This window comes from Scatophagus argus, chromosome 9 (genome assembly GCF_020382885.2).
Source record: "Scatophagus argus isolate fScaArg1 chromosome 9, fScaArg1.pri, whole genome shotgun sequence".
Taxonomy (NCBI): Eukaryota; Metazoa; Chordata; class Actinopteri; family Scatophagidae; genus Scatophagus; species Scatophagus argus.
The window spans coordinates 13,451,951-13,470,508 of record NC_058501.1 but is presented as its reverse complement, the minus strand read 5'-3'; the positions used below and the strand labels follow the sequence as shown (position 1 = coordinate 13,470,508).

The 18,558-nt window shown below is 40.6% G+C and overlaps 1 protein-coding gene across 7 annotated transcripts in view; it reads left to right on the top strand.

Moving 5' to 3' along the window:
* The first annotated feature begins 3,338 nt into the window (after positions 1-3,338).
* Positions 3,339-18,558, top strand: part of hdac9b (histone deacetylase 9b) — a 36,317-nt gene continuing 21,097 nt past the window's right edge. The window contains exons 1-2 of one of the 7 annotated variants that reach the window (XM_046399688.1): positions 3,339-3,489; positions 4,873-4,917. In XM_046399688.1, the coding sequence (XP_046255644.1) occupies position 4,917 (1 nt within the window). In that variant the 5' untranslated portion in view covers positions 3,339-3,489; positions 4,873-4,916. Of the gene's footprint in view, positions 3,490-4,872; positions 4,918-11,080; positions 11,120-17,081; positions 17,861-18,066; positions 18,153-18,558 lie in introns of those variants that run through there. The other 6 variants (XM_046399689.1, XM_046399690.1, XM_046399686.1 and 3 more) reach the window with 6 other exon arrangements.

The window sequence follows — 18,558 nt, the reverse complement described above, 5'->3', positions numbered from 1 at the left end:
TAGTGATTTCAGATCCAGACATTTTTGAACTAATTCTGAACTAATTTCTGCACAAATGAGGTCATACATCAATAAATCTGAAAATAAGAGTATTTTTTTAAAAAAATTGAACAGTTCATGGAATTTTACAGTCACAGCAGCTGATGATTTGGAACAGTAATGTCCTCTGTGTGAGTGCCAAAGGACTTGGATACCAAACTGTCAGTTTTTGGTTCACTCAGTGGTTCTGTCATGGAGAGAACATTGAGTTTCAACAGTTCACAGGGTAGCAATTCAAGACTAGATTATTTGCAGCTATATATTAATGTAGGAAAAAATGTGTAAACCACTGTACAGTCAGATCATACTGTGATAAACTATTTGATACTTGAAAGAATACTAATGTAGCGTATTGACAATGTAAGTGCTTTAAAACACTAAGAGTAGGAAGAGTTGAGCACATTCTCCTTCTGTTGAAACTACCAGATGTTTCACAGGCAATTTCCCGTACCACCTCCCTACAAAAACATGTAGAAATAAACAAGCAGCTACTGTAACTTTATGGGTACTGTATGGGTGCTTTGTGGCTGCACAGAGATGATTACTTCTTGCAATTACTCCCAACCAAGTGGCATCCGTGCTACTAAGAAATTTAAAAAAAGGCGTATGGCAGAGTAGTATAGTTTTGTGAGTGAGCAAAGTAGTGGGGGTCTTGTGAAGGAATGTGGGTAACGCTCACCAGGCTACTTTCCATGGCAGTCTCACATTTCAAGGCACTGGATTCAAAGAGAGGGCAGAGGGAAAAGGTTGCAGCAGCTATGTTGATGATTTTGGGTGTAGGCTGGTCGCCATTGCTGGGGGTAATCCCGCTGGATCTGTTCCTAAGCCCCCTGAAGGCCACAGTAACCCCAGCAGGAATACTTTCTCACTGGGTGAGGTGGAGAAGGGTTCCCACAAATTAAATTCAGAAAAGGAGAAACAGGGGACAAAGGAGTAAATGCATAAATGGAGAAAACAGACGTATACTCACATACCTCCTCCCCTCTGTGAAACTGCACCCTGACCCTGTGTTTATACCCCTCTTGTTTACAGGAACCTTTTTGAATATGTGTGTGTGTGTGTGTGTGACAGAGACAGAGAGAGAGAGAGAGAGAGAGAGAGAGAGAGAGAAGGTCAATATTCACTGCTTTGAACCTCCTGTGTTTTTGTTTTTTAATTTTTTGCTCTAGGTTCTCCCGCCAAAGCAGAGTAACTTAATAACATTAATATAAATAATAATAATGATAAACACAGATAACCAAATATTAATTTACACACCTATGGCATTATTTATGCATTGAAAGTCATATTCTTCCACTCATTTATTGAGCTTGAAAATAATTTTATCCAAACTGTCCAGAAATGTAGTCCAGAACTTTAAACATTTTCATTAGAGCCAGTAACTCTCTTTACTGTAACCGTAACATAAATAAGGTGTACTAGTACAGCATAAAGCAACAATTAACTTAGTTTGTAAGAGCGAAAAAAGAGACAATTCTTCATCAACATGTATCTCTCAGTCAGAGAAGACTTTTGGAAGATGTCCTCTTAGTATTTAATCAAGTATTTACATTGCTTTTATCAAAATGTGAATGCTGTAACCCACCCTCACCTCATATCCATCCCAGAGAAATAACATTGATGAATACACTTGATTCAACTTTTTAAACGCTTTCTATCACTTCCGTTTTATTGCACTAGTTGATAGTTGCCATTGCTCAAGCATACCCAATCACATCAAATGCAAAACTTCACTAAAGTGCGCTGACAGTTAGATGTTTACATACTCACGAAGACCGCGAAGCTCATGACATTCTTAGCTGGCCCTCTTGCTGAGAAATGACATGGTCCTTAGCGTCCAGGTGCCAGCTGTGAGGTCCTTGCACAGCAGTGAGACAGCAACAGAGACGTGCATGCAGGATGCATGCCTCAAATTCCCTGAAGCAGGGCTGTGCCCCTGTCTGTTAGGACGTCAGGATGAGGGATAGCAAACAGCTGGAGTCGGGATCCTGGGATGAAAGTGGTGTCACCCACTGGGTCATTCCCAGCTGCTGCAGGACAGTGGTGAGCCTGGAGGAGAGAGAATTTCAGCTCATCGTTTCCCACCACTGATCTTGGAGTATCAGTAGAGCCAGAGACCACATAATCACCAGATAAATTCAAATTTATGTCATACTGGCACTTAAAAACCAAGAGAAATGGTAGGCATAGAGAGACCAAGTTGCATAGAGATGTACACAAACACACTGTAGTATTTGATGAGCGGTGATGTGGGAAACAAGTTAACAGAGAGGAGGGAGGTACTTTGTTCTTTTAAAGGGACAACAGTTGTCCTCCGGGCCACACAGTAAACTAAGGAGAGGTGGTGAAAAATGCTTTGAAGTGACAAATAAAAATGTGAAACTGTGGACAGCTGTGTATTTATGACGATGACAAATCTGCATATAATCTGTGCTAATCACACACGCCTTGCCTCTGGTTGAGATAAAACTTCTCCCCCCTTTTTTTTGTTTTTACCCAAATTTCTGCCACTAAACAGTCATGTAACCAGAGGAGTGGGAAAATGATCAGTTTGCAGGTCCACAATGTATTGTTTCCCTTAGCCTTGAAGGTAGAGATGAAGTGCCGTGGCAGACAGTTGATGCTCTTTTCCATTTTTCATAACTGCCATTCCTAGATTATTGTTGTTGCACAGCAGCAACTGATGTAAAAAAAAGGCAAACTTGTTACTATCCGGAGTAGAGTAGCGGATACTGACAATTACTTTTATGACCAGTAGGTGGCACTGTTTCCATTTTAATCATCTTTCTGTCTACTGGGGGACGCTACAGGTGCTATTTTTAGGAGGCACACCAGTTCCAGCTGTAGTCTGCAGCTGCTGTAGCATTCACATTTTGCAATAGTAGCCTATGTTATGCAACAACAAGCAATTAATAGCCTCTTTACAAGCACTGAGCTGCTCGAGTGTCCCATACCTCTATTATCATAATTCCTGGTCATTTACTGATTAAGTAAGGGATAACACTAGAACAAATTAAATAACAACAACTGGCTCTCATGTAAGCCAGTTTATTATGTTAGCTTTATAGATTTTTAAACAATGGGATATAGAACCAGTAGAAATTATCATCTGATTATTCTGCGTCATTTCTTTCTAGCAATGGCAAATTGTTGATGAGATTGGTGCACCTGCTGAGGACAGACAATGGCCTTGTCTTTCCATCACAGAGACTATCACAGGACATTAGAGTTAACAGAGTCCTCAGTCTGCCTCTACGTGGACTAGGATTTTATTTTATTCCCTCTCTCCACCAAGTAGGACTATTTTTAGCTCAAACGTCATGCCGCTACCGACGGTGACCGCATCACGCATGTCTCCAGTTCAGACAGGGCGGAAGCCCCTCAACCTTGTCTTCAAGGTGTACAATTAAAGTTTCCATTTCGGGCCACGCATTATTTAAAGTTAAGCATGTGAGTAGTCGCGTGTTTCTAAAATGTAACGGTACTTGGTTAAGAATGAATAACTTATAATATATTTTAAGTTAATAATTAACTATTTTAAGCAATGTGACTGTTTATACAAGAGTATGTTTTTTTTCCACCAAGCTAACAAAACCACCTTGCTAACTTGTTGGCGCATTAATATATGAATTAGTTCTGTTCACATGCGGTCATATGGTAATCGGTTTCTGCTGTGGGAGTCCGCTAGTAAATATAGACCGGAAATGTGTATCCACTGCATCCTCCACACCACTGCCTTTCTACGGAATTAGAGTTAGACTAATCCCTATTAGAGTTTCTTTGCTGCACACAATCAAAGAAGCAGAAATGATTTTTATTTATTTAATTACTGACGGAGACCTTTGGCAAACTTGTGGGAGTTATAAGATGTAGGTTATTGTAGTACTGACTGCCATGTATAAATAGACTTCCTTGTGGATGTATGATCTCACCAAACGTGAGGTGTATAAGGTGAGGTGAGAGATGAGGGGTATTGTGTCAAAGACTCGCCAATTAACAAGGCTGCATCATCCCTTGTCATAAGTTGTTTTGAATATTATTTTAGTGTAGTTGTTAAATAAGGAACCGAATAAGAATTAATAATATCTTGTGAATGTGAGCAGTATCTACATTTGACCAAATATGAGTCCACTAATTATTGTTTAATTAATAACTCGTAAAGACATGTTAGCACACTACCACTCTGTGTCAGTGTCAGCGCTATATTAGCAGACCATTAGATCATTATTATTCATGCATTAACCTGTTAGCAGTATTTTTTATACTGTTGTAGTTGTACAAGGTGGAATTTTAACTGCATTACGTGTTATTGAGTAGTTTAATCTTTTACAGTGCGATGAAATTTTTTGTACAGAAGATGTGTTTTGCATGTAAAATCTCAATTTGAAGTAAACATTTGCTGTTATAGCATAGTATAAAGTAGAATATGTTCAAATTTAGGAGAGCAGTGGTAAACATAACACAACACTAGTAGCATAAATGGAAATACAAGTATAATACAAGAGCCTCAGAACTGCATTTAGGTGAATGGTTGCATTTGGTTGCTTCAAACCACTGATCATGTTGCTCACTTTTGTATTTCTATCCTTTACAATCTCTGTTTCTACTGTATTATGTATTGTTATGTACCAGACTTCTGGATATTTCATATCCCATGATCCATGTCCCCTTTTAAATATTTACTTAACATACTACTTACTACATTTTACATATCCCATATTCCTTTGTGCTCCTTTGATTTTGTATTATATATCGTATAACGTATGGCGATAAGCATTTAACTGCACACTGTACTGTGCACAATTATGTATTTCCCAGTGTGTTATGTTGCAGATATGAAGCAGATGAAGACGTAAACATGCTGAGACAGAATCAAAAGTAAGGAGCTTATTTTTTTTTCTTAAATATCTTTTCAGATGGCAGTAACTAAAAGAAAATTAATTGACAGTGGAGCTCTTCTAATGAGGGCTATATACTATAAAAGACGCCCTGTCACTCTGACAAAAATGTTTAGCAGATGTATTGCCTGTGAAATGACTCTTGTATGATGGCTTTGATGACCAGTGCTCTTTCCACAGGTGTCATATGGTGACAGCATTTCAGTCTCTTCTGAACACAGTAATAAGAAAACACAAGAACCACAGAGCCTCCAATGTACACATGACATTTTCACTTAGACAGTGACACAAGAAAAACAGTTTTCGTACTTGACATGAAAGCCTTTCACAGCCACTCCAAATGACCCTTCAGCTGTCTTTCCATTTCAGAATATTTATAATATTTTTACATTAGACTTGTTCTTGGCAGGTTAATGCTCACAGATGTCTGCACTGCTCAGATGGCTTGAGGGGGTAGGTACCATCTGAGCAGTGTCAGGGAGAGAAAGTCATTTTAACAGCACCTTACACTTAGCCTAACACATAATTTCATAGTACCAATGAATGTGCTAATGAGGCAAAATGTTTTCGATAGAACAAATCTTGGCAGGCATCTGCGAATTATTCACTGGACCAGATAAGTTGGCATGTTTGACTGTACAATTGGAGTGCAGTATTCACAGAAGCAGCATGTTGCATGACATCCCTACATGCATGTTAACTATGGTGGATATTAGCATTGTTTTAAAGTTTGTACCAGTAAAAATATTCTGACTCCACAGAATAGTCACCAGTAGCGTAGATGACATAAGAAGTGCGAGTGAGCTTGTATATCGAGGTGGAGAGAATACAATGCCTTTTCCTTTTTTTTCACAACTGAAGTGATGGAAGTGATGAATTGCGCTTTGTCACTGTGGATTTATTTCCTGTGTTTGTGTGCCATCCTTGACTGACCGTGACAGTGTGAAGGCAGCCTTCATGTCACGCAGCACAAATTGCACAGAAATAATGCGGTGGTGTTTCGTGCCGGTGACGTAAATATGACATGACAAAATGATTGAGCCAGTCTTCTGCCTCAAATGGGCATAAATGAACTGTTGGAAACACAGTTGTAATTCTGTGTGCATGCAGTGTGTGTGTGTGTGTGTGTGTGTGTCTGTGTACAGTACATGTGTGCCTGTATGCAGGTTTGCCATTGTAAAAGTGTGTTAAAACAAACAACTTTGTTCGAATTTTATGAGAGTTATGATCATAATACATTAATAGTGTGAAATCAATATCACACTGGCAAGTTGTTTTATCTCTAGGGCCTTCTATATTTATTTGCTTCTAACACTTTATTAGCACAGCACAGTTTTATTGTATTGTCTGAAGAATATATCATATGACTTTAATTTATTAAATAACACAATGATTATGATAAAGAGGATGTGTACACTGTACCAACCAGGCCTTTACAGCTCACACTGAATACATGTTGTTTCACATTGTGACTCTTTTACAACAGCACATCTGATGTTGCTTTATAATTCATGAGTTCAGGGAACTCGAGACGGTTATGCTTTAAGACATTATGAGACATTAATGAGTTCCAAAACTCATAATAGATGTGATGGAATACTGTGTACATGCAAAGTAATTACAGGTAAATATATGATGCCTAAAAGACTCATAAAACCAAACTCATAATGTATTATAGCCTGTTGCAACATTTTCTGATACAGCTTATTGTAATTATCTCCTGTTGCATGCCTGAAAACTAAAAGCAGCTATGGGTTTTGCAAAATGCTGAGTTTTAATTGGGATGTATTTGTGATGCTGTGACAGGTAAAAATCTGTATGTTAGCTCTCACCTTCCTATCATGATGCATATATTTAAAGGGAAGGCATCGATTTGCATTATTTTGTATGATTCAAAAGACTTAGAAGCAGCTTTGGTAATTAGTACCCAACACCCAGCTCCAGTCAGCATAATGTGTTTTTTAGCTGGATTTCACACTTGGAAATAAGCCCTCATTTCATCATTTCACTTGAAAAATGACAGCTGAATAATAAATATATAATTTCTCAAATGGTTGCAATTTCAGAAACACTTAAGAAAGAGAAAAACACATACACTGAGAAATGAGATTTGTTATTGTTGTTTCTTGGACATACATCTCTCATGATATGTTTCCGAGCTCCGTGTTGGCCGTGCTTGTTGACACCCTTAAACTATTTTTTGTGTGGTCCAGGATCTATTATTGGCTCTGGCTGTAAGTGCTTTCTGTTCCATAACAAGATGAATCCCCAACATGGCATTAGGTTACCAGGCAACACTGTACACTCTGCTGCTTGGTTATAATTTTCTTTGTATAGTTATGATGTTTAATAGTAAGTGACTACATGGCAGTCAGCCAAAATTAACCACTGTTAGCAGAACCCGTAGAGCCTGATGCATGTCAGGAGGCGTAGAGGCTTGCAGGCTATATTTGGCTGCTATGTTCCCTTCAAAGAGACGAGTTCTAGGACTGGACTTGACATTTCTCTTAGACTGGAAAAAATGGGTTTGGGTCAGTGAGTTTTTTCAGGAGGAGGGGTGTTGTTGATGCCCAGAGGAAGGTGCTGGTTTCTGTTCTGCAGTGGCTCATTGTTATGCTCTCATCATTGGTAAGGCACAGGACAAACCTAGCAATTACATGTGTTGGAATACAACACTGTCTTTACTGCATAAAAGGCTGTCATGACTTTCTGTTAACGATCATCAGTACTGTAATCCACACAACCTTAAGAAAACCCACCGGATAAAACTTTGATCATACATCTGTAAGTTTGGACAATATTAGGTTTGTTATGGGATGATACAATAACAGCTTGGTGTGTAGAGAACATCCATAGAGTCTATTGCAAAAGAGACATTTTTTTTCCCTCTGCATTGTAAATAATATAGCTTTATACTTTACATTGCCCCAAGGCCATAATCGTGGAGTCAAATCTCTTGGGCATCTTTATAGAAATTATCACAATTGACCATGCAGTAGCCTACGTAACACTCATATTACACTGTAGCTGTCCACTTTTTAATAGATGTAAAGGTGAAATGGAAAGTCTGTACAGGGTTTGACAATGACTACACCCACAGCAGTCAAGCAATGGCTTCTGCTGGGGTATGGCAACACCACTTGGACAAACCACGTACAGAACTGCTATAACACTAGACCCGACTACAATAATAATGGCAATTTGTTAAGTTATGATACTGATTGCGACAATGACAGTAGTTTCTTATTTATATTTTTATATATAAACGGGGACATTTTGAGCATATTTGGTGATGTGCTCACTACCCCCCTTCCCAGTGTTTATATTATAGTTACTGTCTTTCATTGCCTCAAAAATTCTATTCTTGATTAGCTTCTTGTGTGTGATGTATGTGTTTTGAGATTAAACAGAAGCAGTCCTGGGTGTGCAGTCCTGGGTTTTATCTCAGTGTGTTGTCAAGAAAAAGAAATGGAGAATCATGTTCGCACCTTTATTTGTTTTGCTGCTCTTGGCTGCTGCTTTTCCACTGGAAGCAAAAAGAATGTGGCTGTACAGCAGACGTTGTGCAGACAGTCTGAACGTAACCCAGGGGCCACAAAACTGTCCTGACTTAAGTAAGTTTTTCCTCACGTTCTCAGTGTTTGTTGTTTCTGCTCTGATTTTTGCAGTTACACATTATTAACCGACACTCTCAAAGCAGGTGCATTCCATGCACAGAAAACAACACCGGGCTGGGTCTGGGACTGTTTGTGAATAAAGGAGTGGTGTGTATTTCTGAGGAATATTTTTGCTCTCTGTATAGATAGTAGGAGGAGATCAGTGGCCCAGAGGGGGAATCTGGCTCCTGTTGCAGCTGAGACACAGAGCTTGGTGGGTTTAGCTTGGTGTTCTCAGTGTTTTTCATCCAGCTCTGTTGTAGACCCCTGTGTTCTCCTGGGGTGGGGGGATACTTCCATTTGTTTTCACTTCCTGTCCAAATGGAGCTGGAGAGATGAATCACTCATGTCTTTGAGACCCCTCTTGTGTGGATGAAAAATGCAGAGATTTAAGACTCCTGCCCCCAGTATTCAAGATAGATTAATATGCTATGCTTTTTGCTAAAGCGACTTATTTATGGTTTCCATTTGCATTTTTTTATTCTTTAGTTCAAGTCATTTAGCAGTCTTTTTTGAAAGACTCTCTATTTTTCACCCTTTGTTTTTACCTGAAATATATGTGTGTCTTTATCTACTTATACGCATCTGCTTATCTGTCTGTCAGTATGCCCACTGACGGGCGCTGTGGAGAGTGCCCCTGCCCTAACTCCATTCTGCTCTGTCAAATCTGCATGATGAAATCAGTGAGGGTGATAAATGAGCTGTGCTTCAGAGTTCTTGGTATGGCCCGCCTAATGGGCAGGTTGTCACTTAACTGTCACAGGGTGGGGCCATTTTCCCTAATGGCAGAAACAGACAAACTTCAAACTTCACAGGCCGACCAGCTGTCAATCCATGCCATCCCATCATCCTCTGGGGCCCTGGTTGCGCTGCCATGCGTCATGCTAAACATTTCTTTGTTGTTATCTTTCATCTGTGGATACCTGCCACCTCTCTCAGGCCATCCTGTGAGTTATGAGACTGCAGGAGGTCAGGACCTCAACCTCTCCCCACTTGGTGTGAAATGTGCAGAACAAACTGATCCAGGAATTACACAGAAATTGGACACACCGGCTGGATATCTAAGAGCAGAGTCCTCGTAAAGGTCTCTGTGGCCAGATAGGTGTGAAAGGGTTACCAGCCCATCTGTTTCCAAAACAGAAAATTTTACCCCCTTTGAGGTGACAATGTTAGAGCATTCTCTAAATTCTCCCTTTTAGCTTTGAATGGGTTTATCTCAGCAAAGCTATGGACAAAATTCAGGGTTTCTAGAAGGGGAAAGTGGTGGCTTTTAAATGTATTTAAAAGCACAGGCAATCATACTGTCAGTGAATGGTATCTCTTATCAGCAAGCAGACCAAGAAATAAATACTGAAGAAACTATGAATGCATATTTTTTGCGTGTTTTTTTCTTTCTCTCATTTATTGATTTCTTTCTTTTTTAAAAAAAAAATTAGATAATTCTGTACTACTATACTAGGTCAAAATGAAACTTCCATGTTCTCAACATCTTTTGATTTCTCACACGCAGCTTTGATGAGATCATAGTTGTAACAGTTTTTGTGTTTATGCTGGGAATTTCTACATGTTTTATAAAAGAGACAACCAAAGCTTGTTAGGCCTTGTGTTTTTGAAGGGGCTGGGTCGAAAAGTCAGTTTGGTTACTGGATCCGAGATGAAAGACAGAGGTCAGGAACGCTGCAGCCACTCCCTAACACAGCATGGTGGCATTGCTATGTGGAATTGTGTGCATGTGTATGTGTGTATGTGTACATGTGTGTGTCTGCCTGAGCATGTTTGTTTGTAGAATGAGCGTCTTGATTTGTATTTCTGCTGTGTTTATGCTCCTTGGTCTACTGTGCTTTTGGTGCATTTGCTACATTTTCTGCTCACTCTGCACATTGTTTGCTGTGTGTCAGAGTATTTGTCTTCCTGGTCCTTGGAGTTTGCTATGGAAAATTCACAGCAATATTTAAAGAATCTCTAGCTGTTCTTGGTTACTTCAGTTTTTGTTTCTGTTTTAATCAACCTGCAGGGTGCACTGTTGCTGAAGAATCCACCAGGGGTTTTACCCCGCTCGAACAGTGTACCACAATTCTAAGTCCGCTTCAGTTACTTCTACGCTTTCCAGTCTCAATCAAGTTCACGAAACTCGGAAATAGCAGAATTGATTGCAGAGACAAAAATGGATAAGGAATTTGTAATATCTTTATTATTACAGCTCATGTAATGACACAAACCACAATGCTGCAACATTATTGTGTCAATGTGATATAAAGGATTTGACTAATCTAAACATTGAGAGAGAGAGAAAGTTTCCAAAAGAGGAGACTTACTCCACACAAGATATTTAGCAGTCAGTGAAGCAACTGTAGTATTATTATTGTTTTCCCACCAAATAAGAGATGAGATGACCTCTCAACCATGCTTTTCTCTCTCAGGGGGGAGAGGAAATAGAAGAAGAAGAAGAAGAAGAAGAAGAAGAAGCAGAAGAAGAAAAAACAAAAAAAGGAGACTTACTTTATTAATCCCCTTAGGGAAATTCAGGTTTTTCTCTCTGTTCTCACTCCGTATTTTTACACACTCACAGGCCCAAAATCTATACATGTACAAACAGGACCTAAACACAAGCACTAATGTATGGAGAAATGTCAGAGTGAGGGAACAGCCATGTATTCAGGCGCCCTGAGGAGTTAGGGATTTCGTTCAAGGGCACCTCGGCAGTGCCCAGGAAGTGGACTGGTACCTCTCCAGCTACCAGTCCACACTCCATGCAGACTGGTCCGTGCTGGTCTTGAGTCAGCCATCTTCCCATTCTCAAACTTAGTCCCCACAGGCTGAGCCACTGGCATCCCAAATAGAGAGCTGTTTGACTCATTTAGACACTCTCATAGGAATCGGAAATGTAAATCGTTGTATTTATAATGTACTTGGGAGTTTGTGTTACTTAAGTCAGTAACTTCCACTGCATAAGAATATGATAGCTTATCAGGATGAATTTATTCGTAGCTGTGGTGGAAGAATATAAATGAATATGATGCTGTAATAAGATACAAACCCAAGGTCACCCTAGCAAAGTGTTTAAAAATACATCTGGAGCCCCTCCAGGTTTATGTATATGGAGAAGTCCAGACATCAACATTGTAACAGAGGTGGTGGGTGCACTGTGAAATATTTCCTGGCATGCATAACACCGCCTTAATAATCGGAGGAAGAGCTATTTTTTTAGATGTATTGTTGCGTTCAAGACCTTTGAGACACCACAGGAGGGGAGTCCTGTGACTGTGCTGCGGTCAAGTAAAGAAGCAGTGGCGTAGGTGGAAGTGGCTTGGACAATATGCGTCAGTCCACCCTTCCCATAGTAAACTCGATTTCCTGTTGCACTTTTTTAGGTGGACCTTTTAAATCCATGAATGGTTTTGCTTGGGTCTTTAAAGGTCATTGACATATCTAGAATAACAGTCAAGCAGTAAGCATAACCTGTTTTTAAACATGCAGCTACAGTTTTCATTATGTTATGTTGTTGGCTTGTTCCTTGATAAGTGTGCTCAGTATATTCAGGTCACTGAATTGAGTTTTGTCCCATTAAAAGAAAATCTGGTACTTGGGTAAACACTGCCTTTACTTTTCCTGTGACTGAAATAACAATGCTGGCATTTTGCCAAAGGACAAACAAGTATGATGACATGTCTTTTTTATTTTTCAAAGCTGTGGTAATACCAAAAATATATATTTAGTTATCATATTAAGATAATAGACCCAAGGCACTTGGGAGGGATGATGCTATGATTATCCACTCATAAATGGGCTCGACTAGCAGGATGTGGATTGGAAGGATGCCTCTGAACAGAGAACCTTTGTTTTTATTAATCCCTCAGGGATTTACTAAGGTCAGCTAAGCTTGGCTGGATTCCATCAAAGTCACATGTGTCTGTTTTGGCCTCTGTGCTCGTATGATACAGATAAGGCATTTGACTTCTGCAGCCATTTCAGTGAAGTTTAAGGGTGTCAACAAGAGCCATTGATGCAATGATTCTGCATGCTGCGTTTTCAGGCAGAAAAGTTCTCTCTGAGCCCTGCTTCATGTTTAAAAGCTTGCTAAAATGCCAGCTGACATTAAGAATGATCTTTCAAAGGTTGTAATCAATGCTAAGCCTTTTGGTGTTAGAATATCATTAGGGAATCAATAGTTTGTGTTGCTTTGAAAGAGGGTGGTGTGCAAGGGGGACAAAGTGGAACAGAAAGTGGGCTTGTCATAACTGAGCGTAGGGTGGAAGTTCTACAACAACAACGATAACAACATGGTCAATTTGATACAAACAGTGGATCAATGGTTTCCAACAGAGATGAGCGCATTGATCATTAATATACTGACAGCTGTCCTCTGTTTCCAGTGTGCCTTTGTGCTCCACGTCTATTTTTAGAAAGCCTATGGCAGCAGATGAAGGCACAGCACCAGGGACCTATTCAAAGTTAGAAAGTAAACTGACCTCAAGGTCAGTGCACAATAAGTGGATGCTGTGAAATTGTGTTTTTGCCTTTTTGGAACTCTGTTATGGTTCAGCTTGTCTCTCACATCTCAGATGGAAGGTTCACAACACATGAATGAATATATTTTTCTGAAAGGTTTTCATTTTTAAGGATATACAGTATGTTGATTCATCTCTCTTTCTGAATAGCACCATGTCTGCCTTTTTTATCTTGGGGTCGACTCGCAAGAGAAACACATAAAGCTGCATGGGCTCCATCTGTTATTATAAGCTGCATTACAAAACTTTGTTGGCAAAGTTTCAAGATTAAGTACAAAACATGTCTGCCTTTAAATGCTTTTTCCTGTTATTTGATCCAACCTGTAAAGTGCATTCTATATCACCCTGAAAGTCCAACAGGAAATACCACAGGACGCCAGACAGAGTAACCCAATAAAAGCAAGAGCGCCGAAATCATTAGTAGGGAAACACGCTCACATAACACATCCAGATGTACAGGCTAATTGGATTTTACCATCAAATCAACAGTTGTAGTGCCTTTGTGCTTTTACGAGAATGACCGCAAGGTAAAGGGAAAATGGGCTGTTTGAAGTGACAAAACTTCACCCATAGTTTTTAGCAGGTAACATGGCTGAGGTTGGTTGCCAACAGAGCTTGTGCAGAGACTCCGTGTGCACAGACTGGGGCACCAATGTGCCATGGTTTCACTCCCTAAACTGATCTAGGAACTCTTCCACATTTGGCAATAGTGACTCATCAGGGGCTCATGTAAGTAAGATGGTGGACTTTGAGGTAATTGGTGTGGAGAGGTAATTTCCCTCCTGTGCCAGGGCTGCCCTCAGCGCTGCGAGGTGGCCACTAGAGAGAAGAAAGTCAGGGGATGGGGGGGTGGTTGGAGGGTATGGTTACGTCAGAAGTTGCTGTTAGTATGCAGCCCCTCTCTGGGGAGGAACATCCTCTCTGAGTGGAGAAATCAACACCTTACAATGATCATATCCGCCACAGTCCTCCCAAGGTGGCATGATGAAACTCTGCATCCACACAGGCAGGAAGACAAGGAAGAGCGAGGAAGTCCAGTAAATTTTAGTACTAGATTCTAATAAAGGTGTGTATTGATTAAGATCATGTAAGAACTTTGTGAGAGCCACACTGTAATCGGATTATTTCACAATAGAGAGAACCCCTGTCTAAGATACATAGGGCCTTTTAAGTTCAGAGAACACGGAACAACAAAACATGGCTGACTCATTCCCTCCCACACACGGATCATCCGCTATTAAGGGGAACAAAACATTTTGTCGCTGAATCAAATTAGTTATAAGGAGCGCTGTTTGTACAACCCTCGTATCTGTTGCAACACTTAAGTTCAGCTCCCTTCCTTCTCCAGTCTGACTCCCTGCTGGGTTTCATCATGCACAGTGTGTCACAAGGCAGCAGTGCTATGGTGATTAAGCCACAGAACTGAGGAGTTGATTTAGAATTGGTACAGTAATTGTGGTAATGTGAGTTATCTGGCAAAAAAAAATCAAATCCTTAAGTTCTGACCGCAGTTTCTCGAAATAGAAAGGAAAGGGCTGAATTACCATTTATATCTTTGTCATGTTGCTAATCCCAATAGATTGTTTAAATTGATTAAGTTGGCATATATATTATAATGAAGTTAAGTGTGTGGATGTTTGCATATATGTGTGCAGACAGTGCATCTCTTGCTCTTCAAAATAGGCTATAACAGACTTTCATTTAAATTTGGAAAGTGCTAGTGGCTCTTCACTGGTCTGGCCCACTTGTTTTCTCATCTCTAATATTTCCCCCACTCCACGTCAGTGCTCTGATGTCAAAACATACACACATGCATGTACACACACACACACACAAACACACGCACACAGTGTCTGTGTTTGATATGAGGGAGGTGACAGACAGCCGAGCTCCGACCCTGGAGAGCAGAGCCGAGTGGCTCTCCAGCAGGGACGCTGACGTTCACACTTAAATGCTTTAATAGGACTAAAGTAGACAAAGGCCGCCAGTGACGCAGTAGGAGCTATAATGGGCTTGCCACATTGCAGGTTTACTGGACCCTGCCTATTGGACAGAGCTATTTCCAATCCCACAATCCCTCATCAGCCTCAGGAAGCTAGTTATAAATAAAAAGTGTAGGTTAATCGCTGCTAACTTGTCCCACTGAAATGTCTCTGTTTTTTTGTTGCTGCTTTTAGGAGCAGTAGGTCAGGCTGACCGGGGTTCATTAAGTTAATACTGGGAGCTAATCATTCATCAAACAAGTGCCGAGAACTGAGTTTGTTTTCAAATAAAGCACAAATCTGTGTAAATTGTGCCGAACTAAAGCGGAGGTAGTTTCTGATTTTGCATCATATAGGATTTTTTTTTATTGTGTAATAGTGGGAAAAGACAGTAACAGTCACATTGCAAAATATGCCTTGACCTTTTAATTTCAATCAAATCACATTGTTATATGTGTTATAAAAATAGGGATCCCCTTGTCATGATAATTGTCATTCATGTGACAGCCTTACTTCCTCTTTTGATCAATTATACCTCGGTCTGTGTCGAGGTCAGCCCACAGGGTCAGAGTATGCCTGCTCTGACAGATACTGTGACAGATGGAGCTCTGGGTCTTTAGCCATCATTACCTTGGACTTGAAGTCTTGTTATCTCTCACACCATCTTATCCAACTTGGATGCCAAAACTAATTTGCCAAGATCAGGTGTTTGGTAAAATCTGTTTCCCTGTAATATGTCACCAAGGGGAGCCTGGAGTAATCATTTCTTGATAGATTTGCCACAATGCTTTATGATATCTGTTCTATATCTATCTTTGTAAAAATCATTCTCTCAGCTAGAGTAGACAAAGGGTAAACATGTTTTAGTTTGTGATAGCAGAGAAGTAGTAAAGAGTCAAAACAAATGTATGCACCTTCCTCTTGTTGTCTCTGTTTATGAATAACCAAGTACCACAGTATCATACATGGGTAGTTGTTTTATGTCTGGGGTGAGCCTGCAAGCCGTGTATTTCCTTCTTGGCTTCTTGGTTGTGCTGTGATAAAAGGATTGAGGGGTTAAATGTTTGTCCAGCTGAAACAACACAGTAAAAACTCCTTCTCTGTGTCTCTGTAGCCGAGTCGTCAGAGCTCAGGACCTAAAAATAGCTGTGCTGGCTCCACGCCCCTGGCTGGGGGACAGGTCAAATTATGAAGGAAGATGAAAAATTTAAAGGCACAGGCTGCTTGGCCACAAACCCAGCCCTGCATCAGTGGTCAGATAGAACATTTGACTTGACTTTTATGGGCTGGAGTCATATTATATTAACTGTGGATGTTGGCCAGTTTGCAATGCAATATTAATTGAAAAAGTCCTACTATATCGCTACTTGGTACTCAGCATTCAAGCTCTTGACAAGTATATGTTTACTCCAGTGTTTTGTTTGTCATTTTGATAAATCCCTCATTATACAGTACCAAGAGTGTTTCAAAGAAATGGGATGTGTAATCCCGAGGAGGTGTTCTTGACACAGTTTGAGAGGTTTATGTAATTGCGCTCATGCTGTTATGGCATCTTACAGTTGGCTTCCTTGGCTAGCTGAAAGCATGCTTCCTGAGTAGCAGCACTGCCCTGGATACACACTGAACCCCACATGTACACCAAGCTAATGCAGCAAGCTTACAGTCTTAAATGAACACAATGTTCATGTGGCGTCTCGCTTGGCTTAACACATCTTGTTGATTTTTTAACTAAATCCTGCTACATTTGTTGGAATGCATCATTAGTATTTTTTTGTACTATTTGGCAAAAAAAAATATTTTTATGCTTGAATAAATCACAGTTTTTACCAGCCCTTTGACATAACATATACTGCACAGAGATAAACTTTACATGCGCCTCTTGTAGGACATGAAGGCAGAAATGTATCATTCCAGCCATGTACCTGAGAGAACAAAATGAAGACATAAATAGAGTGAGTGAGAGATACTGGTTCAACAAATCAGAAAATAGAGAGAGAGGGAGAGAGGAGGGGTGGGATGAAGTCTCCATCTGCAGAGAGCGAGTCAGGAGACATGCCTTCTGGCAGGAGCTGAAGAAGACAGCTGTGTTTGGTGTGGTATTTTTAAACGCATCAATGCTGCTCCAATCCCCGCGCCTCGCCTGACCTATTTTTAGCCAGGGCTGGCCATTGTTCTATTTCTGTCACCTGTGGGCCACGCAGTTGTTGATTCACATGCAAATGAAGCTTGCTCCCTCCCTGGCTTGCATTACTGCCTCAGCGAGGTGCTCAGTGCACAGTACACGGCTTTCCTAGCAACTCAGCTTTACATTTTTCTCCGTCGCTGCTCAGACACTCTGCTGAGGAGAGGTAGAGCCACAGCCTGGGTTAGAAAGAGGAAAAGATAGGCAGATAAGAAAAGAAAAAGAAAGCTGGACTTGTCATCTTCTCCTCAAACTGTGTTAGTGTTTGGATCAGACTGAAGCAGGGCAGCAGGAGAGGGGCAGCCCTGCAGAGAGAGTGTGCCGTTTGTGTTATTGCTCTACAGTGTGGAGTCTTGTATCAGAGGAGGAGGCAGCGGAAGGGAGAGAGTTGCCTGTTGTCGTGGTCTCTCCCCTGAGTGGCTGAGGGGTGGCTCTTGGTGACAGGAAACGCAAGGCTTGCAATGAGACCTGAGCGCTGAGTGGAGTATGCTGCAGACGATTTACGAGGGCGAGTCAAGTTTCTCCACAACAGAAGGGCGCGTTGGACACCAGCAGTTTCCCAGCCAGAGCAAGATGCACAACGTGAACAACTCAGGTGATCACGTAGCCCAGTGTTTCTACTCCTCCTGAGGAATCTTAGTTTTTATCCTTCTTTTTTTTTTGTACCATTGCTCTTTGCATTCCAATCTCCTCCATCTTTGAATCTCTTCCTACTTCTCCACTATCTGCTGTGCCTCTCTGGCACACATTCACTCTGTCCCTCTCTCCCTCTCTTGCGTACTCCCAACTCTTTGCGCTCAGCCGGTCTCTGATTCTGTGTGAAAGGCGAACTCAAAGCTTCTCAGAACAGCAACGTGGTAGGATCAGGCACTTCTTCCTGAATCAAGGTATTTGCTCTTGTGATGGTAAACACTTTGCTCTGTGATTTAACTTTCTCACCTGTGTTAAAAGATGCTTTTTAACAAGTTAAAAAGTGCTGTTTATCCTAATGCATCTGACAAGCATAAAGTGTTGTTTTGCTACTGAAATGAGGAAATGTGTTAACACCCCATGTTTTAGGTGCTTGAAATGAGTCACTGTGAACATGAAAGAGATGTTGTGTTTTGTGAGCTTCCTTGTCAGCGTGCACTTTTCAAGTAACAGGAAAAACTGTGACTGAACTGAAAGGTTTCTCTCAGGATATTTACCACACATATTGACTGTTCTATTTTTGACCTGAGAATTGAATTGAAGAGAACACGGCTGACATCAGTATGAGTAACGTCTATTCACTGTATTGACTCAAGATGAGTC